Source organism: Hyposmocoma kahamanoa, unplaced genomic scaffold (assembly GCF_003589595.1).
Source record: "Hyposmocoma kahamanoa isolate Upper Pololo Valley unplaced genomic scaffold, ASM358959v1 84, whole genome shotgun sequence".
Taxonomy (NCBI): domain Eukaryota; kingdom Metazoa; phylum Arthropoda; class Insecta; order Lepidoptera; family Cosmopterigidae; genus Hyposmocoma; species Hyposmocoma kahamanoa.
In genome coordinates, this window is record NW_020654229.1 from 4753118 (window position 1) to 4779740 (window position 26623).

The following is a 26623-nucleotide window of genomic DNA, read 5'->3' on the forward strand; positions in this document are numbered from 1 at the left end:
GCGGAGGACAGCACCACTGGCCAATCACAGAGCAGCAGCCGGTTCGAGAGTGTCGACAACCCAAACAAAGGCAAGGCGCCACGCATGCGCGCAAGTCTCTCCGAAACGCAAAGCGGAAGACTCGTGAATGCCTTTGCGCGGAAGGCAGATTTCAACACCGTCACCCAGCCAACGCAAGCAAGCGGGAAATGCAAGCGGAAAACTCGTGCACCTTAGAAAAAATTCCTACGATCTGGGGGTCGATTCAGAACCCTACGATAACTCAGTTGTCGACCGATTTCTTTTCATTTTTATTCACAACACCCGAATCGAACGTCAAACTGTCGTATTCGAAACCGAACCGAAAAGACGTCACACCCGTACGATTACTCGAACTTTTCGACCGACAAAGGCTATAAAGCCTTTCAGAACCAAGCCTAAGTTATTCACAACACAGTTATTGAATGAAAGTTACCGAACGTCCTATTGTTTACAACGCAAGAACGTACACGGAAATATCTTATTATTTGAAATAAAGTCTGGATTTTGTTCAATTTTATTAATGTACTTTAATGCAAGACTAATGCATTCCTATATTTTAGGACTTTAAAGTCTTAAAAATGTATATAAACTTAGAATAATAACGCATAGAAACCTAGTCCGCACACGCTTAGTGAGGCAAATTGAAGTGCGCCAAAAGGGCTATACGAGCGGGCGGGCCTTCAGTGCTCAAGGTCAACTTGCACCGCGAATAGCTCAAGAATTTTAGCTAAAAACGACGAAATGTGCGGTAAATGAGTGTAAAAATACGTCAGACAAACATAAAATAGATACTAACATCACATTCCACAAGGAAGTAACGCGTTTCAACTTGTATTTTTATATAAATATTCACTAAAACCGAAAATTAACCTACTACTAAAACTAGCCTACATGAATTTGATTTTTGCCTCACTTGTGACAGTTCTTTTTATATGAAACTATCATTCTATGCGTTATTATTCTAAGTATATAAAAGGATTTTCGTTTTTCTTGTCATCCATTTCACCGACTAACTCCGTAAACGCTCTTGGATAATGTATTTAGGTCCTAATCGAACGTTTAACTCGGAATGTTCTGAATAGCTCTGAAAGCGCCCTTCGATTCGAGAACGATATCCAATTGAACGATTCGGTTAAGATATCAAAAAGTTCTGAATCGGGACCCTGACCGGATTCGAACCAAACGCGTCGGTTGACGTCTTCTAGCCCTTTGACCGCCGTGAACACTTCAAAGCGTCTTACATTAACTCAATCACGTCTTAAACCGTCAATAAAACATTTTCAATTGGAATTAATTAATAAATATTAAGACATTTCTTGTGTTATTATTTATATATTGTAATCAAGTATGGTTTCATAGTTGCATTAGTTGTTATGTTCTTCTATCACTTAGAAGAATTGAATTAATATTAGGTACAAATCTTCATATCACATCACTATAATAGGCTTGGGGTCTAGGGAACGAAACTAGTCTTTGTCAGTGGCGGTCAAAAGGCTAGCAAACCGGGCCAGACGCTATGCCAACTAAGACACGGAACGAACCAGCGAACCTCACGAATTTTTCTATGTGCTTGTTGTTGGATCTTTGTATATGGTGTTTCAACGTTTTATAGGTATCTTGTTATGTGTTCTTTTATCGCATTTCATTTTCTTTCTGAAATCACTTGACCTCTAGAAGGCGCTCAAGTGATTTTTATTTCATGGTGTTTTTTGTGTCGCTTTCATCACCTTTTCGTTTCATGATCCGATTCGGTTTAGCTGCTAGTTCTTCTTCTTCAACCAGCGGTCTACGTTTCATCAAAGTGTTTTCTATAGATTTCTTAACTCGCTTATCGAAACTTTCATCATGCAGGTCCAATCTCTTATTTCTTTTACTTCGACTTTTTTTTTCAATATCTCGTTTCTTATCTTCTGTATTGGCACGCTCTTGCAACTCTTGTTCTTCCCTCTCTGTTTCTTCGTCTTTCGTTTTATTGCTATAATAAGTACCGTTAAAAAAAGAAATTAAGTTTTGTAATAAAGGTCTGAGAAATTTATTGTATAATATCAAGTGATGGCGCTAACAAGTAGTGCGCCCAGAAATGTACAAATTTAAGTCAGGTTCATTAATGCCCGAAATCGAGGGCAAAAACTATTTACAACTTAATATTTGTTAGAAATTGAATTTTGTTCAAATTGAATAATATTATAACAACATTTTTAACGCTTTCTGATCTAGACGATTCGATTTGCATCCCTATTGAATCAATTCACTTGAAAATCGTTATATTATATGCCCTTGAATCGATTTTCTTATAAATCGAGTCGTAAAGTGTATCCTTGGTAATGAGAATCCACACTATTCATCGAGTACATAAAACCAGAAATAGAGACGAAACGTCATTTAATTTATTTGAAAACTATTCTGCCAAATCATTACGGTGACAACTGCGCTCCGATTGGCCAGCCCGAATTCGAAACAATTGACGGGAGTCGTCAATTTTTTAACTTCAAATCGACCAGTTTAACTTGAGCTTTGCTACAACGGACGAAAATTAAAAAAATACATATTTAATATTTAATTACCGATGAAATGTGATTCCGTTTGCTTTATAATTAGATGTTTTGCTGTTTATCCCACACCACCGAATAGAACAGCCCCCTATAGTTAGAGATATTATCTTTATTACAAAAAATACAGAATGTTTTTGGAATAAACCAGACAGGTCAGTTGTTGCTGTTTGTGTCAGATTTGTGATTTCAGCGCACACGAGAGTTGATATTTAAAAGTGATATAAGGCCCATTTGCCTGATGAGTTGCCAGGGATGGATGGCCCTTATTTCGTCTCTGTTTCTGGTTATATACTCGATGACATGATCGCAAGGTGGGTATAGCGTGGAGTTGCCTCTTTTTCGTCTAAAATAGATTTTTTGCATCGAAATTTCTGATAGTATGGAATTGTACCAAATTCCATATGCGCTGTTTCCGCCCAAGATTCTGAGCGGAAATGGATTAAGACCCGACGCTTTGAGTAAAAACCCGGTTAAAACCCGGGCGAGTTAATTGGATTTTAACCCACTGCCCATCTCTGTGTGACTATCCATAACAGGTGCAGTGCCACTCAGAGCTTTAAATCGCAAAGATCTGATGGGTACTGCACCCATCACCCTGAGACATAATATAATGTATATAGTGATATTTTAGTAATATGGGGAGTTCATCGGTTCAGAGATACATCGGCATTTCAATAGACCACAATGAAGTTTTGGCCGAAGAGTATCATGTAGCGATGTTTCCGAGGCCGGCTACCGGACACCCTCATTGCGTCACACATCGCAGACAATGCGTGTAAATAATAGTTAGTCTATAAAGCATGTATTTATGGGTCTTTGTAACCTGAATACAAATAAGTAAATAAATAAAAAATAAAAACAAGTGATCTATACCTGTCTTCGTCGAATTCCTCCATTTTATCGTCTCGTTTTTTATGTGGTTTCGTTTGCTTTTCATTGTTGGTATTTTCATCATCTAGTTGAGTGGGTGATGGTTCACCACCGAAACATTCTGTGCCGTAGATACTGTTGATTTTTATTATATCACTCTCCGATAGTAACTCACTGTTTTGTCCTAATGACTTCATCAATGAGCCGTCAGGATCCTGAGATGAGAAGCAAAGAAGACAATCAAAATAAACAAGCTTCCTACACCGCTTTAAACTCTTTTTTTTAACCGACTATTTTTTTCTGAATTCGACTGTATTTTTTTTTTCTATACATGTTACGCGATAACTCCATTTGCGAACCGATTTCGATGATTCTTTTCTGTTGGAAAGAGGGTACCTTAATAATGGTCCTACAGTTTTAATTCATATAATACCAAGTGTGACCGTATTCAGGGTGACCGGCACAACAGTGGCAGTGCCCCTAAAATCTTTGCGATTAAAAGCTCTAAGTCGCATTGCAACCATTATGGACCGACGTGTCGCTTCCCACAAGGCGCACGACTTGTTCGTCCCGCCATTATTGGTATTATTAAAAAATTCAGAGTCTTAAATCGCAAAGATCTATTGCTACAGTCTAGTCACCCCGAACTGAGAAGTCCCAGTTAGGCGACAGAAATAGGTAACACTCACAGACCACATAAATAAATAGTTCCCTTTTTTTAAATAAAAAATGAGACGAAAGTTGAACATGACGATGTTTCGCCTCGTCGATTTTTGGTGGGAACGCGAGAACGCACACTACCGCGAGCCCACCAGTGGCAGTACAATACACAAGTTGACAAGTCCCATGTGCCGGTAATTTCAGCCATTTTCTGGTAAGTTTTTGTACTCAAATTTAGTGACAATTTTTATTATTTAATTACTCGAATATATCATCGTGAAATATTAAAGAATATTTCACGTTACCACACTCAAATATTAAATAATACTTCATGATGATATTCTATAAATATTTAAATAAAAAGAAATTGTCACCAAAATTGAGTACAAAAAACTTACCTGAAAATTACCCATTTGACCAACACACTTACCCTTCAAATCCGAAACAGTTATGCTCACATTAGCGCTTGGCAGCAGGAATAGATAAGATGGCAGTACTTCTCTGGACGAACTCTCACAAGGAGCTCTACTGCTCCAAAATTCTTTATATATTCGAAAATAAAATTATTGTCTTGTTAGGTAGATATTCGGGGGTTACGTCTAGTAGGAAGATATAAAAAAAATATTAAATATAATTCCCAACTAACCTGTTCTTTATAAGTAGCGACAGTAGATATTCCCGTTCGTCCAATCTGTCTCCAGAACTGCCACGCAGGATGGGTAGCCGATTTATAGTCGTAAGGCAAATTGAATGTTGCGTCGTCTCGGATTTTCTCAAAGTGGTGGAGTTTGTCTGAAATTGATTAATGATTTATTTGAGAGATAATATAAGTTGATATATTGAAAATGTGCATAATATTTTTTTAAGATCAATTTATATTATATATATCAATATATATTGTACCGACTATATTAGTTGATCTACGGATAAATTATAAATGAACTGCAATCAAGGTTACACTTTTATTATGTTTAAGCATACTAAATTAATATTTGGTATTCAATAATAATGTTTGATTCTCTTTTTTATTATTGCTCTTTTCTTTCAACAATTGCTGACATTTATAACCTGTATTTGATATTGATCTCCTAATAAATATTGGTTGTTTGGTTGCACTGATTCAGCAAGTTAGGTTATTATATGAAACAGCAGCACGAGCCAAATGAACGAAGCGAGCGTGTCGCGGCAGCGGCCGGTGGTGGCAGGAGCCAATTTGCTTGCGTTTCCGAATATGTTTTCTTATAATTTTTATATAGTATTAGTTAACAAATATAATCAACATTTACTTAGTTTTAAAAACAAGTATTTAAATTTTATTTTAAATGCTCTTTTAAGATAAAAAGTTTTGAGACCCAAGATAAAACTTTCAAAGTTAATTTATAGAAGTTAAAAATTTTTTTGCGTAGCTCTGAACAGATTAAAATATCGATTGGTTTAATTTATTTTATGTCTCGGAGTAAAATGATCAATCATTAAAAAAGATAACCGTTTAGATTTTTTGCTCTGCTGCGTTTGCAAATATAAAAAGATAATTTAAATACACGCCTTTATTTGAATGCAATGATGAGGTTTTATTTATTTTTCTTTCTTTAGCTCAACTTACATTGCTGCAGAAGGAAATAGGAGTAAGTTTATGTAACCATAGCATAATGACCTTAGTTTATTATTTATTTTATTTAATTATTTATTGTACAGGCAAATGCAAATCACATTTAGTAAAACGGAAAACAAACAAAAGGTACTGCTTATTTGTAACAGAAATCTCTTCTTGCAGACCTAAATACAGGAGCCAATAATTACAATAACGGTCATAACGTGCACAACAAAGCAAAATTATGAAATTAAAAAAATGTAATAAAATAATTTAAAAAATAGCAAAAATATTAAATTACTGTATAAATACTTAGATAAATACATATTTCATATGATAACATCTATAAAATGGATGGAATAATTATTAATTAATTTAATCGAGATAATTAGATTTTTGTAAAAACAGTATGAAGAAATAAATAGGTAAGTTATTTGAGACAAACGACGTGAGTTATATGTAGCATTGAAAATGATATAGGGAAACCATTATTTTATATAGCAATAAATAGAAAACATTATGTATCTTTTTATTTAGTTAACGAGAACCATGTTCTAGTTTTCGTAATGAAAACGCTAAAGATCTACAGTTCTTCAGTACATGTGACATGGACCCATTTAGCATATTTTAAAAATTATAATATTTTACATTATAATTATGAAGTTAAGCAGCATGGTTCTTTTCAGCTATCAAAAAGTTACTTAATTAGGATTGGGTTGAGAAAAAATCATAAAAGTTTTTATTTAAGATGTTAGTAATATAGTCCTGCGAGATTTTTGACAAATAAATGATGAATCCTTTAAATGATTGTAGAGTACAGTTCACTAACCGGGCCTCACATGCCGCAAATGCACTCGAATGTACTTATCGCGATCGTGTCTGGCAACTTCGAAGTAGAAGCCGAGCATGGCCATTACCATCATGGCGGCGTGTTGGCGGTGCTGACCGCCTTTTAAAAGCTCCACTACGCCGAAATTCTGAAAATTAAACGTGGCGTATAAAACACTATTTACAGTATGAATTCCTAGACTCTTCTTTGCCAATATAATGTTTGTTTCTTGTTTCTAGTGGAAGGCCATTATAAATAATTATTTGTTATGATACCAATTAACTGGCCTGGTGGTAAGCGACACGCCTGTCCATAACAGTTGCAATGCTGCTGAGCTTTAAAGCATAAAGATCTGAGGGGCACTGTCACTGCGTCCATTACATTGAGACGTAAGTTGACAAGTCCCATGTGTCTGTAATTTCACCAATTTTCATAGTAATATTCGTATAGTTCAGTAATCTGATATGGTGTAAGAAAAAAATATCCAAGTTAAAAATAAGTATTTATTTCGAAAAACGAACTAGAAATTTTACATGAAAACTTGAACAACAAATTAGGGACCACGCGTGACAAAACTTGTTTTATGAGGGTGTAATAAACCCATAAGTGAGCGTACGTCAAGAGTGCTTTCATCACAATGAAAACTATAAAAATAACACGAATTACAGGCCGTTACCTCATGCTCCAACTGGGTGCTCCTGCTGGTAGGAGCACGAGGACTAATATGTCCTTATGCTCCTACTGGTAGGACCAACAGGATAAATATGTGCTCGTGCGCCTACTAATGTACTATCACCTATATTTATATGTAATTGATATTATTCATTGTCTAATTACAAATAAGTGATATGAAAAAAATACGAATACTTTTAGACAGAAACTGCGAGGCTGATTTTCTTTAGTTACTTCCATAGTCTATGACATATGGCATTTTCATCATCATCATAGAATTTTTATGCCGCAAACACGTGCGTGCTATTAGGACTAATGTTGTAACTTTAAAAAAAATACAAAAAAAAACACCAAGAACAGATCAGGCTTGACATAATTGCTTCACATTGTGCATCAAAAAATTTTTCGAAGTTCTGGAAAGCCACAAGGAAGCTAGATGTCAGGCCTGGGCTGCCTGCAAGCGTAGAGGGAACGAGTGACCCGGTATGTATTGCAAATATATTTGTTGATCATTTTAAAGTACAGTCTCCACTGGGTTCTGCACAGCAAGTGTTAGTTTCGGGGGCTTGTCGTGACTCCGACTTGGTGCGTTTTACCGCTAAACAGGTAAAAAGTGCAATAATTAAGATGTCGCGTGGAAAATCGCCGGGTCACGACGGGCTCAGTATCGAGCACTTGCAACATGCAGGCGTCCATCTACCTAGACTGCTTTCTATGTTCTTTTCTCTGTGCATGAGTCATTCTTATCTGCCCCCTGATATAATGAAAACAATTGTAGTGCCAATTCCTAAGGATAAGTCTGGCGATGTGTCTGATAAAGGTAATTATCGGCCCATTTCACTAGCAACAATACTCGCGAAGGTTCTGGACAGCCTCTTGGATGCTCAATTGGGGAATATATTGCAGCTGCACTACGCCCAGTTTGGATTCAGACCAGGTCTATCAACTGAGAGCGCTATCTTGAGCCTTAAGCACACGGTCCAGTACTACACTGAGCGTCGAACGCCTATTTATGCTTGTTTTCTAGATTTATCCCAGGCGTTCGACCTCGTATCGTACGATGTACTCTGGGCCAAACTGCTTGAGCAGAACCGGCGGAGCTGCTTCGCATGTTCCAGTATTGGTACCTCCATCAGGTAAACAGTGTGAAGTGGGCCGATAAGCTCTCGGACTCTTATAGGTTGGAGTGCGGGGTGAGGCAGGGTGGAATATCGTCACCGAAGCTCTTCAATCTGTACGTGAATGATCTGATCGTTGGGCTCAGCAGTAAGCATATCGGATGTAGAGTACATGACATTAGTGTCAATAAGATTAGTTACGCGGATGATATGGTCCTGCTGAGCCCAACGGTCAGAGCACTTGAGGTACTCCTGCATATGTGCGAAGAGTATGTGAAGTCACACGGCTTGACATATAATGTAAAAAAGAGTGTGATAATGGTCTTTAGGGCCGCCGGGGGCAAATTACCGAGCTATGTTCCACCCATTAAGATAAGCAATATAGAACTCGAGCGGGTCTATCAATACAAGTATCTTGGCCATTTTGTCTCCGACGACCTTAGGGACCTCATGGATATTGAGAGGGAACGCAGGGCGCTGGCGGTCAGGTGTAATATGGTGGTGCGAAGGTTTGCGCGTTGCAGTGAACAAGTAAAGATTCTACTTTTTAAATCATACTGCCAAGTTTTTTACACGTGCAGCCTTTGGACCAACTATACGCACAGAGCCATCAGCGCCCTGCGAGTACAATATAACAATGGTTTTCGTATGTTGTTGGGGCTGCCGCGGTTCTGCAGCGCGTCAGGCATGTTTGCACAGGCTCGCACTGATGACTTTTATGCCATTATGCGCAAAAAGTCGGCCTCACTGCTCTGCAGACTGCGAGCCAGCTCCAACCCAATACTGAAAACCATTGCCAGGAGAATTGACTCTCCCTTTATGAGGCAACTTTTTTCGCCTCGTTTTTAATTGCCTCAAATGTTCATGTTTTTATTTTAATTTTAATTTAATAATGTTTAGATTTAGTGCCTACTAACATATTTTTTAAGAATAAAATTGTTACTAACACATGTGTATGTAATAACACTTATAGTGCCTCCCTTAAAAAAATGCAAAAATTAAACAAATACTTTGCAAAACCATACATATATTATGAGATTCTGGTGTACAATTGTAAAAATAACTGACTTTTAAAAATAACAAATACTTAAATTCTAAAACAACATATAATTTTTTTAAATTTCTACTTAACACAGATTCAATTCCAGATGAGCAACTTTTATACAATTAACAATGAGACATAAAATTGACTAGTTCCATTTTAAGCCGTAATGGCAGCACTAGAACGCTGGTGTTACGCCTTGTGTTATTAAAGGTAGTAACCACACCTGTCGACACAAAATTGACACAAGCCGGTCTAAAAAACTTTGAGTACAATTAGACCGAAAGTGGAAGTATATCGTTCTATTCCTTGGCGATAAAGCTGATGACTCTCAAACAAGCCAATCCACAGACAAAGGTATAAGTTGGCGAAATATTTTTTGCACCTATTCGTCTTATCGCTCCACCTTTAAAGTACAATATCTAATAATATACTTTAGAGGATAAAAGAGTGAGCCGTCTCGGTATAATGCACGTGCCATCTGTATAGTACAAACTACTAGTTTAAATACTTTTACTCATTGGCACTTAATTCTAAACTTGATGATCTTTACACGTAAATAACTTGTAGAATGAGTCGAAAAGAGACAAGAGCCGGCGGTCGGCATTTTTCGAAAGAGTAAAGAAATAATTGAAAACTAGAATTCAGAAGAAGCATTTAGCGAACCTATGACTGCTACAATGGACCAAGATCATATCCATGTACGTTTTAAGTAAAAGAAATGTTTTATTACCCTGTTGTAATAAAAAGGATGAGCCGTTCCAAAAGATAACATTCATCGGTGCAAATAATATTTCTTCAACTATACCTTATGTACAAATTTTAAGTCATTCTTACAATCGAATACACGTAGTACGACCGGCCCACAGCTGGTCATTTATAGGCTATAGTTTAGGAACTTTATAAGTTATCCAAGGGATATGGACTTTCTATGGCATACCAGTTTCATTATATGTTTTTCCTTCACTGTTAGACAAAGGAATTTGTTACTAAACAAATGTATCGAGTTCATAGGTTTGGCGGACCGGGTCTGTCAAGAGACCGTTAGTTTGTAAATGCAAAGCAGAGATACCCCGCGATGCTCCGAGGTCGGTCTCAAAGCGTTACAATCTGTACTTTATTGCAATTGAAATAGCATAATATATATATTGATAAATTCAATATGAGGACATTGAATCATTCCCGTCATGCGGTTTCCGCTGGCTCTTATTTTTCTCTGTATATTTTCAAATAAAAACCGTTACGCTGCCAGTCCGATTCTTCATTTCCGGCACTATTATAATACTGTGAAAAATTAAATATCGTAACACGTTAACATCATTAATGAACTAACCTGCCCTTGCATAAATAATTAAAAAGGTACCTTAATCCGAGAACTCACAGAAATTAGGCCTTCGGCATTCCGAAACATATAGAGAGCTCAAAATTTTCAGCCTTTTAAAGGTTAAAAAAACACATTTTAATGTGGTTAACCACAAGCTACAACTAGTTTAAAATATTTAAAAATTAATCTAAACGTAATATAATCCCCTTCGTAACTAACCGCCGTATGTAGCATTATTGTCGTTATTGAACAAGAAGCTCAACCTTTAACAGCAAAGATAGTACAATCGTGGTATGTCTACCATTTATGTATTATGAACATAACTCGTAGCTAGAACGAATTTAGTATGAGCTACAAGATTTTAAATCAGTTGCCAAATGTTACTACGATAAAGACTCACCACACTTAACAACACAATCGGCTTGAGCTAGTGAGAAAACAGCTAAATAGTCCCTTAAAGAAGAGTAAAAATTGGGGTGCACGAAAGAAACCTCTTTGTACGCGTGGCATAACCTGGGCAACAATCCGCAAGAACCATAATCCGATTCACTCTAATTGTAAACCTTGTCCCATAGTTTTAGGCTGCAAGTCAATACGATAAAGATCAACCCAACCATCGATGCAATCTGAATAATAATAGTGAAAAGAAGTTGTGCGTTTCGCTTCGACACGGACATCTCTGACGTGATGCATTTTCTGACCGGCTCAAACTGATCCCGCAAGTGTGGTGACTCCTTTAGTCAACAGAGAGACAAATAAGTCACAGCCCTGTTTTCGCACAAACGTTTTCGCTCATGTCCAAGTGTCTGTTTTCTACTTAAAATTAATTATATTGTGAAATATTTCGCACTACTGTTACAATAGTGTTGTAACTCAAAATATGTGAAATTCAAGATTGCTGAACGTAGAATTTGATTCTGCACATCAATAAAACATCATTAGAATATTGTAAAAAACAAATTAAATATAATATCTACTTAACATGCGACAAACATACATTTCAATAACCTTTCACGAGAAGCTAATAATTCGATTTTCATCGATTCCAAAAAAAATACACTTTTTGAGTTAATACACTATTGTTTTAACAGTGCGATTTGATAAGCTAAAATAAGTAATGGAATAACCTTAAATATGTTGAAACAAAGAGATTACTTATGTCACATCGATATTCGAGTATAAAGAGCACGTTTGGACACAAATATGAAAGAACTTTTGCATGAAAAAAGACCTTTGACATAGCCTTTTCTCTGTACAGATTTAAGCTTACACATCAAGTTACAATTTCTTTGCTAAACGAATTAGCCTGCGCAATGTTCTCACGAACTCAAAAAGTCGTCGACCATAGCAAGCGTTCCCGATAACATTACATTCTCAATAAGACAAGCTTTTTGACCACAAACACTTTAAATGAATAAAAAATAGACCGGATAAATAAGTCTACAAAGTGTTTGTAGATTTATTTAAGGAGTCTCCACACTCATCGACACCGACTCGCATTAAGACGGTCAGCAAAATCTTTATATTCATGTATTAAGGACAAAAATGACCAATATGCATTTCGCATCGGGGCGACCCGATCGTAAGCTAATCGCACAAATCTCTTTTTCCATCTTATTGCATGGACATAAAGTTTTTTTTGACCGATTCCGTGTGAATAAATGTGGTGATTATTATTATCCTTATCCGGTCCATTTTTTGACTGTTCCATTATAAAAAAGATAAAAAATAATTCAACGATCAACCACTTTTAAAAATACAGCGCAACGCTTTTAAAGCGTTTGGAACAAATTTCAAAAAACTCTATTTTTGTCTACGTACTTAAAAAAAATAAAGTTTTAATAATATCTATATTACTTCCAATTTATTATCTTGTCAAAGCACCGTAAGTTAATAATGCAACAAACAACAAATTGACAAAAGCAAACTCCGCAAAATTTTGCTTGATTTGAAAGATACCTACTGTCAAATTTCATGAATCAGTGATGGGACACGATCAGTGAAATAGAGAATCGATGAAAAATTTATCGACTGACTATTTAAATCAGTGACATAATATTATGATGGTCGCTGAAATTAACTTATATAATTGAGATTCGACTGACGTTTTAGTAGCTGTTGTTTCTGCCCTTAAGCAGTAATGAAGCATTACTGCGCTCCTGTTTTGAAGAGTACGGCAATAACAGGCACATGGGACTTGTCAGGTTATGTCTCAGGTTGACGAGCGCAATGGCAGTAACTCTCAGATATTTGCGATTTAAAGCTCTGAGGGGCACTGCAACTTATATGGACAGGCATGTTTCTTACCAACAAACGCACGACTTTTTCGTCCCGTCACTTTGTCATTAAAAAAACCGATTTTTCCTAAAATAATAGTATATTGAGACACATTGGTTAAAAAAATTTTAGTGACAATAACGAAATACCATCAAGCCATATTTCGACTAGATAAGTTGATCGATTCTGTATTTACGACATGTCCCATTACAAACTTTTTCCGACGTAACGTAATCTCTTGAAATTGTGAAAATAAATATATTAATGATACTTACTTACTTAACCGATTTAACATTCGACAGTAATTTGTGAATTTCTGTTATCGTATTTTAATTGGTGGTAGCGTAAATAATGTAAAATAACTATTGTTTTGCGATGTTTAAAAAAAAATGTGTAGGACGTTGCTACAAATTTACGTCGTCTTAAATTTTGCTAACCTGTCATTGTAATCAAGCTAAATTTTGCTGAATATGCTACGTTCTCCTAGACAAACGACTTAACATAAATGGCATAAAAAGTAAAAACTAAAAAGATCACGGTAAAAACGGACCGTGTTGATCCATAGGCCAATATGGCCTTCTCAAAAAACAAACAACTTGAGCAAATTTGTGCGAAACACTGAAAATCAACTTCACAATATCTGCCGTCCACTAACTAAAACGCTGCTAATCACTTAACCGCGTTTTAATAAATGGTCAAATATCCGTTTCAAATAGAAAAAGATAGAGCACAAAATTCTCTTTTAAAAACTGTTAAATTTAGTTAACGTGTTCAACTTATCGGAACTTATCGATGCATGGCTGAAATGTTATTAAACAATTTCAATATTCCGGCTTAGGTTTTTTATAACATCTCAAATAAATATTTTGTCACTTAGCCGTTTTAGTTAGCGGGCGGCAGATATCCACTTATAACAATACAAGCTGGAACGTCTGTTGTAATGAAGTTTTTACAACTATACTCCGACTAACCATTTATTTAACTTTTCAGAGCTCGAATTCTAATCAATTAATGGTTTCCTAATGGGTTTCTGATTCGATTTTTTATAACAATCGATTTTATTTATGACGAAGTTTTAATCGTGAAAGAAGATATTGTCAGATTGGAATCGTCATGTTGCAATTTGTGTACTCAAGAATTAATAATTAATGTTTGATGATTGATGATTATGAGATGATGATCCTGGCTCATATGGAGAAGAATCCGACGATTCATTGTAATAAACAATAAGAATTTATTATAATTATTTATAATTTATTAGACAGTTATCAAAATTAATCAACTTGAATAATCTTCGTTACATAATCTGTTGGCTCGATAAATATCGGAGCTAAAGAGCGCGTCGCTTCACTAAAATTAAAAAATAAAAGAGTGCAGGAAGTATTGCATTTTTTGTCTATGGTTGTATGTCAATAATTACGGAACTACGGGCTCTGTACTAGGACCAATCCTCTTTTCCCTATTCACGAGTAACTTGCCATCTGATATCACCCATTGCCATTACCATTTGTGCGCTGATGATACCCAGTTGTACATGCACATTCCACCAGATCCTAATGACGTTACGGCAATTGTTAGCAAAATATGTTCGGACTTGGATTCAGTGGCCGACTGGTCTGATCGTAATGGCCTCGTGCTGAATCCAGGAAAAAGTGTTTTTATCGTGATAACTGTTAAGGCTACTCGAATTCCAAGGCAGGATTGTGTTCGCAATCTCGGTCTTCTCATGGATGAAGAGCTTAGGATTCGAACAACACGTTTTCCAGAAAATAGGGCGTTGTTTTGGCGCTCTTAGGTCCCAATATATTTTGGGAAGTTATTTAAGTCCAAAAATACGGTTGCAATTATGCAATGCACTGGTGTTACCTCATGTGCAGTACCGTGACGTCGTTTTTGACCCTCGTCTGTATATTAAGACTAGTAAGGCTATTAAAGAGTGCAAAATTCTTGTATGCGTTACTGTTTTAGAACACGTAAAAGAGAACATATTTCACACAACAGCTTACATTGCCAATTCCAGAGTATTAAAATTAGCTTGCTTTGTACAATCCTTACATAAGTTTAAGGTACCGATTTATCTCTTTGAAAAACTGGTACAGAAAAGCAGTCTTTCTTATTTGCGAGATCGGGATAATAATTATAAGCTACCTGTCTATACTTTAGTCGGGACTTCGGGTTGTTTTAAATACACCGCTTCCAAGGTGTGGACTGATCTTCCCCGCCTGTGCGAGACTGTCATATATAATTGGTTATTGTCCAGACAAACCTTGGAGGTAGGCATTGTAGTGTAGTTGTGTGTGGACAGTGCTCTGTGCGTAATAGTAATAAAAAAATCTATATGACGATTCATGTGTGTGGTAAATACCTAATAATCTGCTTGAAATCTTAGAACTAGAATGATAGTGTGTGTTAGTTCTTCTTTTTATGAACATGGTAGGCTGTAGCAGAATATCAGCGGTGTTGCGAAACACTCCGCAATTGTGCTGAGCTACAGACTTTTTATCTCACACCACTATTGTTACTAAACACTGTGTAGAACTTTTATATATACATTTTTTTCTTTTAGTTATTAATGTGTGGAGATAAATAAACGATTTTATTATAATTATTAACTTCGGAGGCACATGTCAAAAGTTAAATAAATGGTTGGACTAAGTATAAATGATGTAATTTGTGTTTAGACGTACCAATGATGGTTCCGATTATAAAACGGTTTCCATCATAAACGTTCATACGATACAAAGTCCATAAAAATATGTTGAAACTATTTCTGAGATTTTTCACCTAGCTCCTGGGTGATTTTTTTCGAAGACATCGCTATACGTTCTCCATCTTCCAGTTATTGTTCCTTCTGAAAGTATATTGAAGGAAAATTAATGAGTAAAGGTTTATGAATACCAAATTGAAAATAATACCAATTTAATAAACATAGGAAAACTTACCCTCGGAGACTGATTGAAAAGCAATACATAAATTGAAAATATTATTTCAAAAGTGATCGTTTAACCATAGCTTAACCGTCTACTTCTTCTATAGTAGCTGTTTCGTGTTCTCCCAATTCTGCTTGATAGTTCTCACTTCGCTGCCTTTTTGCCTGATGTCTGCAAGGTTTATAAAACTTAGTCAGCGTTTTGGACCATTTGCGCATCAACTCCGTCAGTTTTGTTTCAAATTCTTCTCGCAAACTGTCTGTATTAGAATCCATCCAATTTATAGCATCCTGACAATCTTGTAACATCGTCGTCTTCTCTTGGTCATTTAGATCTTCTCCACTGTCTATAACTGACTGCTTTACATTATAAACGTAAGTCTCTAACTGGTTCCGGGCTTCCAGGCAACGTTTTTGTTCCTTATCTTCCTCCTTGTAGGCCTCTGCATCAGCTATCATTTTGACAATTTCTTCCTGATTCAATCTGTAGTCATTTGTGATAGTTATTCCTTCTGTATTTCCTGTACTGCGATCTTGAGCTGTCACAGAAAGAATACCATTTGCGTCGACATCAAACGTTACATCTATTTTTGGAACACCTCTTGGCGCAGGCGGTATATCTTTTAACTCAAAAACACCGAGTAAATTATTGTCTTTGGTCAAAGTACGCTCACCTTCGAAGATTTCTATGGTCATAAGTCTTTGGTAATCTTCCAGTGTAGTTATATCTTTGGTTTGTCGACATGGAACAGCTGTATTTTTCTCTATAACTTTGAACATCATGCCCCTAGCCGTTTCCACGCCTAAAGACAATGGCACAACATCAACTAGTAATAAATCCTTAATTTTTTCGTGATTTTCTCCACTTAAGACTGCAGCTTGGATCGCTGCACCATAAGCCACAGCTTCATCGGGATTTATTGATGTTGTCAAAGTTCTTTCGAAAAATTCCAGCAATAGACTTTGCACCTTTGGTATCCTAGTACTCCCACCAACCAGAATAACTTCGTTGATATCATCTTTCGTCATCCTTGCATCTTCCAACGCTTGCTGGACTGGTGTCAATGTGTCTTTAAACAGATCTGAACACAACTCGTCGAATAAAGCTCTTGAGATCTTTCCGTAATAATCGATTCCTAAATGCAAAGATTCAATTTCAACCGACGCTTCGGTCATTGAAGTTAAAAACCGTTTAGCACGTTCAGAAGCAGTCTTCAAACGCCGCAGAGCTTTGATATTTTTTGTTATATCACTTCCGTATCTTTTTCGGAAGTCCTCAGCAAAGTAAGCAACTAACCTGTTGTCGAAATCTTCTCCTCCTAATCTAGTATTGCCGGCTGTAGATTTGACTTCATATACCGACCCTTCGCCTATACTTAGTATGGAGACATCGAAGGTCCCTCCACCGAGATCATAAATTAAGATGTTCCTCTCCCCTTTTAAGTTTCTGTCCAATCCGTACGCCAAAGCTGCAGCTGTTGGTTCATTAATTATTCTTAAAACATTTAGACCTGCGATTGCGCCCGCTGCCCTGGTAGCGTGCCTCTGAGAGTCATTAAAATAAGCAGGAACTGTAATCACGGCGTCTTGAACTTGTTCACCCAGATACGCCTCAGCAACTTGCTTCATCCTGAAAAGTACCATACTGCTTATTTCTTCTGGCGCGAATATTTTTTTCTCACCTTTGAATTCTACCACTATCTTTGGTTTACCGTTTTCATTAATCACTGTATATGGCCAGTGCCGCAAATCCATTTGTACGCCGACATCCTCGAACCGCCTTCCAATTAACCTTTTCGCGCCAAAAATCGTGTTCCATGGATTGATAGGAGCTTGATTTTTCGCCGACTCTCCGATTAGACGGTGAGTTGGAGTAAAAGCAACGTAACTTGGCGTTGTTCTGTTGCCCTGGTCGTTTGCAATCACTTCCACAGTGCCATGTCTCCATACTGCCACACAAGAATACGTAGTACCTAAGTCAATGCCAATAGCAACCATCGAATTTTTTTTTTTCAAACTCAATTACGCGGGAAATAAAAGTTCTAAACAACTTCAAAAGAAGAAACGTAGTCTCACGTCGTAAAATCAAACTGACAGATTATGCGCGCGCCGCGTGTATTTAAACCCTCAACCAATTAGTTTCGAGAAGGTTCGACAGCTGACAATGTGGCAGCGAATAAGAAAGCAGGATTGGTCGAATGTTCCGGAGTACAGGGTTGCCAATTTAGGAATGTGAAAACTGCACAACTTTATATTGCAAATCAGCAGGATTGCATTGGAGAGATCTTAAGCTTGCGATTATCATTTAAAGTTTCTTCTTTTCTGAAAATAGGTTAAATGACCAATTTATTCGAAAATTTTTCTTAATAAAATGTTGCATATACATATTTTTTATGCTTTTAATATTAATGCTAACAAATATTTTAAATATTTTTTCGTTATCCTATTATATTCTTATACCAATAATATATAATATATGTATATAAATAAATAATAAGCTGTGAAAAATACGTTTTGTTTGTATTTAGATAACACCAAATATAAATTAATATTATTCTCTTGATTATTCATATGCATGAGCTTCAGAGAATTGAAGTTGCAAAATCAACTATTTTGTTTAGTAACTGTTTGTTAAAACAATATAATTTACAGGAAATCACACACTCTGCAGTTTTACTAAAAGCTGGCCACCCCTAAGACACCATTGGCAGATTGATGTAAGCCATATCACAGAAAACACGTGTATCTTGCATCTCTTTCCCACTCATGAGACAATACCACAATGTTTGCTTTCTATCTCTCTCTAATACTACTGAACTATGAACGATAGTCTCACGTGTACTTTTCTTGGAAGATTTGAATGAAAATGGGACTTCGCCGAGTCACGTGATTAATTTAGATGCTTGTGTACTGATATAATTAATTGTATTCGTGATCACGTGGTTTGACATAAAGAGGCAATAAAATTAATTTCGTAGATAATTTAGTTTACTGTGCTCTGGACTAAAATTCATCCAAACATTGAGCTAGGTTCTTTATAAGTAGCATTACCATGTTTTACATTTTTTAAGCATTTTGTAACCGTTACATGTACGTGTAGATTGCAAGTGTTGTTTTAAAAATTTATATACCAATTTGTCAACTAATTAAATGAAAAATAAATCGTTCAAATTTGCAGTTCAAAAGACTGACAGAATTAACAAAAAAATAAATAAATGTGGCATAATGTCTTAGACTATTTTTCCATCCCCTAAGCATAATGTACGTACGTACATGGTTTTTTTATACTTATCATAGCATGTAGGCCATAATTTTTTATGCCTTCTTTTTTATTTCTTTTCCAAAAAAGCTTAAATTATCTGTTTAAATTATTTATTATTATTATATATTATTATTAGCAAATTATTTTCCTTTGAGCAAAAAGCCAGCTTAAAAGAGGTTATATTTGTAACGGAGTTAGTACTGCAACTCGATCTTTCCAAAAAGTTCGACAAGTTTCCTTAAAATAGTAAAATAATTTTGGAGCTTGCGTCATTTTTTGAACACGGAACAACATCACTAACATTTTTTTTTTGTTTAAATATTTTGTATGAAAAAATACGAGAATAATGTAACTTAGGGTTGCAAATTTGAGTCTGCTCTTTTTGAAGTTATAGAAAAATCTAGAACCGTGCATTGGATGCACAAATTGGCTTAAAAAAGAAATCGAATTTATTAGAATTCTTATCGAGTTTTTAGATTTTCGCGATTGTTACACATAGGAAATGAAACTATTTTTCCGAATTTAAAGCGCGTATATTTGTTTTTTTCAAACAAACCGACGTTTCGGGCCCTTTACAGGTCCCATGATCACGGTTGACTGAGGTGGTACAGTCATCAACCAGTTATGTCTAATATTAATGCAAACCACCCTATTTTTTCACTATACTTACAATAGTTATTTATTAAATACCTTATTTTTAATTTTCCAAAGAAAACATTCCAATTTACGCTACATTAAGTTTTACAAATTATTTTATTGAATGAATTTTTATTAAATTCAATTTATTATTAATTAATAATAGAAATTAGAATAAACTAAAACATAGTTATTAGTACTGCAGTCTTATGTCTTATGTCAGTTTTTAGAATTATTCTATCTATCTGTCTTTGTGAACTGTGCACTTAGTATAAAGAGTAAACTTTATACATATCACTGTTAAAACAAACAATTTAAAACAATAATACTAAATTACACCACTTACATTAAATTGCTATTTATGATAAATGCCCTTTCTTCATTTACTTTTTCTATAAAGTCATATTACTAAATTTAAGGGAATGTGTTAGATAAAGAGAAAGATGACAACATGAGTCTAGATTCCACACAATTATGATTCAAAGTGTATTCCATAGCATTTAGTTTATTTGAAAAGAGCAATCCCTAAAGTATCTAGCTCGTTCTTCTCAGGGAGGTCAGCGCAGTGAGCGAGCAGTAGCTTAAAAATTACGTTTTCAAGTGTACAAATTTTACTTACGAAAGAAATGAATATTTGAATTTGAATTTAACCCGTCGGCACTCTCTAGGTGTTTACAGACACGATTACTTGCTGCTGGTAAAAAATACCACAGAATTTAAGGGCATTATCTAAGAAAAGAAAATTGATTTTTCAATCTGTGAAGATGTAGTAGTTTTAATTATGTTATTCGTAATAAATAAAATTACGAAATACAACTTGTTATGAGTAGTTATTAAAAATTATAGATTATCGTGCAAAAGTACTAAAAATGGAAAAAAAATATGTACATGAGTAGGTATATATGATACTTCTTTGGGATACATGACACCACCGTATACAGTGTTCTTGAAACCCGAAAAGGGTGCTACAATCTTCCCTGCCCTTGGTCGTCGTAAAGACTGATGAAAACCATCATAAGTAAACTGAAAAATAATATAACAAGTACTGTCGCTACCGGGTTTTTTTTTATCTATACTCACTTAATTCGTATGTCGTCGCCAAGGACCGCGTGCATACTGCTGTCTTGTGGTGCGCATATGCATTAACTATTGGTTAGAAGGTACCAAGAGCCCCGTGTAGCCAGGGCGCGCAGAAAAATAATAATAATCGTACATAAATACTCTGTGGCATTTTTTTAAAATTTATTAAGGCTTTGGCAAAGCCATCAGCCTAAACATGAAGTTTAAATATGTTTCTGTAAATATGGCCGCCACAAAGAGGATAGGCAATTTTGCGGCGTGATTGGATTGACTCGGGATTCCTTAAAACGGGCCGATACGGGTATTTTAGTTCAAGATTCGTATAATTTCGCATTTTAATCTTCGATTAAGGCACAATAGAACTATCCTATTCCACTTTAAACTAGATTTCACAAAATAATTGAAAGTCAAAATAAAAACGACACTTTTCCCTCCCAAAGGTCCAGAGCGAATCTGGTATTTTTTACCCAGTAGCGAGTGTTGCCGGGTTAAATATAATAAAAACTTCGTCGATATTTTTTTTTTTTACTAACTTATCAAATTAACAATCTTTTATAGACAATGCATCTTTTTATATAGGTTTTAGAATGCTTAAATTCATAAGAAAATAAGCTGCGGTAGCCTAAGTGACCTAACCATGACCTACCGCCTCTGGAGCATAAGTCGTGGATTAGAGTCCAAGCTCGCACCTCTCAGGTTCTCGGGATCTAAAGTAAACCCTCACTTGAAAGGAAAGCAGAAACGGAAGCAGTTAGCAGTAGAGCTCCATGTGAAAGAGTTCGTCCAGGGAAGTACTGCCACCTTACCTATTTCTGCCGCCAACCAGTAATGTGAGCATCACTGTGTTCCGGTTTTGAGGGCTTAAGGGTGCTGGTGAAATTACAGGTACATGGGACTTGTAAACTTATGTCTCAGGATGACAGGCGCAGTGGCAGTGCCCCTCAGATCTCGGACAAGCGTGTAGCTTTCTATAACATACATACATATAAAAAATTGGAATTGAGAACTACCCCCTTTTTAGAGAAGGTTAAAAAAACGCGATTGTACATCCTTACTGAATCTATCTACATGTAAAAGCTTTCCATTTTGTTTGGTATTATAATAAAATATTATTTTAACTATTTTGTGACATTTATTTATATATATTTTATATCAATTTTCATGACAACAATCAATCCGCCTAGATCATACTTTTTGGCTCACCGCCCACTCAGGCAAGACAAAAATATCTCAACGCCCACCACTACAAAAAAAATTAAAACACGTATTTTTTGTAGTACCTTAACGCAAAAAATCACAAGGAAAAAAAATGTTTTTAGTGTAGTTTATATGTATAGATAATTCCGGTTTCTTTTCAAATGCGGTAGCAAGCCCTAGACAGCATCAACGCCCCCCAATTCCAAGGCCCTTACCGCCCCCGTAGGACTGTTCAGCGTCCACTGGGTAGTGACCACTTGGGGAAACTATGGCCTAGGTTAATTCTTGTGGAATTTTACCAAAGTTATATTTTAATAACAATAGTTGAGCGGCTTTTTCGGCTTACAGTCTATTTCTGGAAGATTTGTAAATTATTCCAGCGCGCCTTTTAGGTCATGTCATGACTCGATAATCCGCAATTAATATAAGCATTGATGACTGCGGATGCTGATGCAGATGCAGATGTCTTAATTTATGCAGATAATCCGTGGATGCAGGTGCTACCATTGGCAACAACCCTGCTCTGAAGTACACATAAAAATTTCATATTTTTATTACATCGCACACTGAAAATGACCGTGACACAATGCAACATTTTTTATGTTTAATGAACAATTTAAGTTCTGAAAATTGTGATTTTTCTGAATAGTTATCACTATAACACAATCTCATATATAGAAGAATATATATCACTTATATATAGAAGGTTTTGATAACTGCAATTTCTTACACAACAAAGATGCTATTTTCAGCTAAAATAAAACTCGGAAACAAGCTCTTAACCATTTAAAGCAACAAAATGTACTAACATCTATCGAAAATGAATTCGAATTCAGACGATACATAATTAATGTCATCTCTCGACGTGCAACTGAACCCGGGACTGAATGCGACTCAAGTTTAATTATGCCTATGCCCGGTTCCCCTTAGACAGCATAACGTGATTATGTCATACAACAAAGTCTGGGCAAACAACGAACACGGGGGTTTTTGTATCTAATAATTTCGTACTCTCAAATCCAAGATGACGGTAAAAATAACGGTTTTTGAATAGTGACGTTACCATTCTCTGTGTGCGGCATATTGATTTATTACAATTGCTTGCTTTTTTTGCTATTTATTAATAACTGACTACATCGACCTATTAAAACTTGTCACGATGCCAAACAATCATCATTGATACATCTAGACATTTATATCACACGTGTCAATAAGGAGCACAAGTAAAGAATACAAGTTTGTATTACAGAGTAATTAATCATCGAGTATATAACCAGAAATAGAGACAAAATGTCATTTAGTTTGAAAACTATTCCGCCAAATTATTTCGGTGTCAACTGAGCTCCGATTGGCTGCTGGAATTCGAGGTGGCTAATTGCGTCGCAGTTGTCACCGTAATAAGTTGGCAGAAGTTTCAAAAAAATTAAATGACGAATTTCGTCTCTATTAATTCAACGCCCACCATCACAAAACCTGATTTAAACCCCGGCATTAACAAAGCGCCGGGTTAAAACCGTACCGCCCTGACCATCTCTGATAGTGCACGATTGACCGCGATAGGATACATAAGTGAGACCTTCATGTTTCATCATCATCATATCAGCCGGAAGACGTCCACTGCTGAACATAGGCCTCCCCCGAAGATTGCCAGACGGACACGACGGCATCCATCGGTCACCCGCCGCCCTTACCAGCGTTCAGATTTTGATTCAAAACGGAATCGACCCGATTGGGTAGTTTCGAAATCAGATGGGTTTCTGAGCGAGAAGTTGAACCTGATTCCTACTATGTATTTCTAATTTGTGACTTAAAGCAACTATTGTTCCGATTTCAAATGTCAAAAGTTTCCGACCGGCCATTTGTGAATCACAGTTATGAGCCTCGACTCGGAAGAACTCTGAACTCCTTCCGGTTCGTGGTCTCCATGCGAGGACCTTTCTACCCCAACGGCCGTCAGTTCTACGAGCTATGTGCCCTGCCCACTGTCACTTCAACTTGCTAATCCTTTGGGCTATGTCGGTGACTTTCGTTCTTCTACGGATCTCATCATTTCTTATTCGATCACGTAGAGAAATGCCGAGTATTGCCCGCTCCATAGCTCGTTGAGCGACTTTTGAGCTTTTTTATAAGGACTTTAGTAAGCATGACTTTAGGCAACACGCACTGCCCGAAGACTTTTGTCTTCAAGGACTGCGATATTGAAAGCTGCCCAAGCTACGTGTTTGCGCTTATAATATCGCGGACACAACTAAGTAACTAATAAAAAAATGTAACCCTTACCTGTCTCCCACCGACCCTGCCGGTGACATAGTCAGGGCTGTCGTCCAGGACCAGGAAGTCCTCGTACCGCTCCACATCTTCCTCCTTTATTTCTTCGATATGCGTGCAAGTTTTTGCAGTTAACAAGTCGTTCACTTTCATCAAACGCGAACGGACATCTTCAACGTCGTCTGGAACGAAAATTCGTGATTTTATTTTCATTAATATTTTGTTATAGGCACAAAACAATAAATACAGTAGAAGTGGTTATTGTATGACGTGTGCCAACATTAGGTCTAGAAAGACCTATCTGAGTTCAGTCCGCCAGTTTCGCTTTGTGTGGTATGGTTGTGTCATTCTTTCGAACAAAATCTCTAAAAAATTATACCGCACCAAATAGTAGTATTCATATCATCGGTAAGTCGTATATTCATACTTCTGTTCATCGAATTGATTCAGATGTTAATAGTTCGTCGAAGTCCAGCTGCTAGCCGCAAGATGGCAGCACGTTGAATGAAAATTTCAATATAAAATCAAAACGTCGTAACTTGCATTAGAGATATTGAACTTTCGACGACATTGCGACTGGGTCAAATTTAAATTATATTAACAATCCAGGGGGTCTATTCAAAACCTTACGATAACCGATTCTTTTGATATCGTACGATTTCTTTTCATTTTTATTCACAACACCCGAATCGAACGTCAAACTGTCGTATTCGAAACCGACTGAAAGTTTGAATGCAAGCTACCGAACGTCGTATCCTTTAAAGTAAGTAAGAATGTAAGTAAGAATGTAATATGGAAATCTTTTATTATTTTTAATAAAGTCTGGATTTTGTTCAATTGTATTAATTTATTTTAATGCAAGACCAGTGCATTCCCATACCTTAGGCCTTTAAAATCTTAAAAATGTATATAAAAAGGATTTTAAATTTTTATTAAATTGATATTCAATTATTTTTTGTGAAATGACTCCACTAGTTTGTTATAATTATTAATACAAAGATCCGGCCGGATTCGAGCCGACATCGTCTAGCTTACCGTGGCAGACGCTATACCAACTAAGCCACGGAACGAACCAGCGGATCTCACGAATTTTTCTATGTGCTTGCATCGTGTCTTTGTATTTGGTTTTTTCAACGACTTTTTAGTTGTAGGGCCATCTTTGAGAAATCTATGAAACATTTATCACCCAGTTAGGACATTAACAGTTACCAGTCCTGGCGAGAGATGTCGCTATTCGCTGTATTTTAAATTTTTATTGAATTAATATTCAATTATTTTTTGTGAAATTACTCCACTAGTTTGTTATAATTATTAATACAAAGATCGAAAACCCAGAAAAAATTCCTTCGATCCGAAGGATTTTCATTTTTCTTATAATCTATTTCACCGACTAATTCCGTAATTTAATTAATTTATTATAGTATAGTATGTCCTCCTCACCAGTTTGCTGTGCCCTATTCAGGGTCTACAATAATCTGTTAATATTAACCCTACCACTGTGTAAAAAAACATTGTAGAAAATGCAATAAAGCATTGATTTATTGAAACAAATTATGCATGTGTATACAGCTCTCCTATTATGTTTAATTATAGTTTTTTTATAATATCAAATGACTGGACGAACAAGTCGTGGGCCTGGTATTAAGTAACAGCTTTAAATCGCAAACATCTTAGGGGCACTGCCACTGCGTCCGTCACCAAGAGACATAAGTTGCCAATAGTCCTATATGCCTGTCATTTCACCAGCACCTTTACCATTCAGTACTGCTTGGCATAAATAGGAATAAATAGGTGCCAGTACTTCCCTGGACGAACTCTTTCACAAGACTGCTACAAAATAATATGCTAATGACATTGACTTACATATAAATGGACGACGGGTCTAATACAAAAACCACGAAAAAAATGTCCCAAGTCAACCTATTCGAAATTTAAATTGTAATGTCATCGCAGTATCGCGCTGTCAGTAGAACAAATGAAGACTAAAGCGGAGTTTGGCGCTCTGTGTACGATTTTAGCGCCTTACAAGTGCGGACACTTTTTAGCGCGGACCCGACGTCCATATAATTGTAAGTCAATGGCTAATGATTATAAAATAATACTATAATAATTGGTTATAACAAAAGTTGTTGTTTATGTTATATTCATATTCATATTCATATATTTATTGTCACATGTACGTAGTCAGGTGTTACAATGTTTATTAACATTACGACTAGAGTGTAGTACATGACCCTGAAAAGGCCACTGTCAAATTCTATAGGTACTTCAAAAAATTATACAAAATAAAATTAA

At 36.1% G+C, this 26623-nt stretch overlaps 2 protein-coding genes across 2 annotated transcripts in view; both read right to left on the reverse strand.

Moving 5' to 3' along the window:
- Window positions 1-989: 989 nt before the first annotated feature.
- LOC113234574 overlaps window positions 990-26623 on the reverse strand; it is a 79464-nt gene continuing 53830 nt past the window's right edge. The window contains exons 11-15 of the mRNA XM_026469928.1: window positions 24341-24510; window positions 6524-6671; window positions 4750-4895; window positions 3447-3658; window positions 990-1996 (exon numbers count right to left, since the gene is read on the reverse strand). Of these exons, the coding sequence (XP_026325713.1) occupies window positions 1714-1996; window positions 3447-3658; window positions 4750-4895; window positions 6524-6671; window positions 24341-24510 (959 nt within the window). The 3' untranslated portion in view covers window positions 990-1713. The remainder of the gene's footprint in view (window positions 1997-3446; window positions 3659-4749; window positions 4896-6523; window positions 6672-24340; window positions 24511-26623) is intronic.
- LOC113234575 (heat shock protein 68-like) lies at window positions 8907-17883 on the reverse strand. The gene is made up of 2 exons (XM_026469929.1): window positions 16109-17883; window positions 8907-8931 (listed from the first exon to the last, which is right to left on the reverse strand). Exons 1-2 carry the CDS (start codon window positions 17881-17883, stop codon window positions 8907-8909), a joined length of 1800 nt encoding a protein of 599 aa, XP_026325714.1.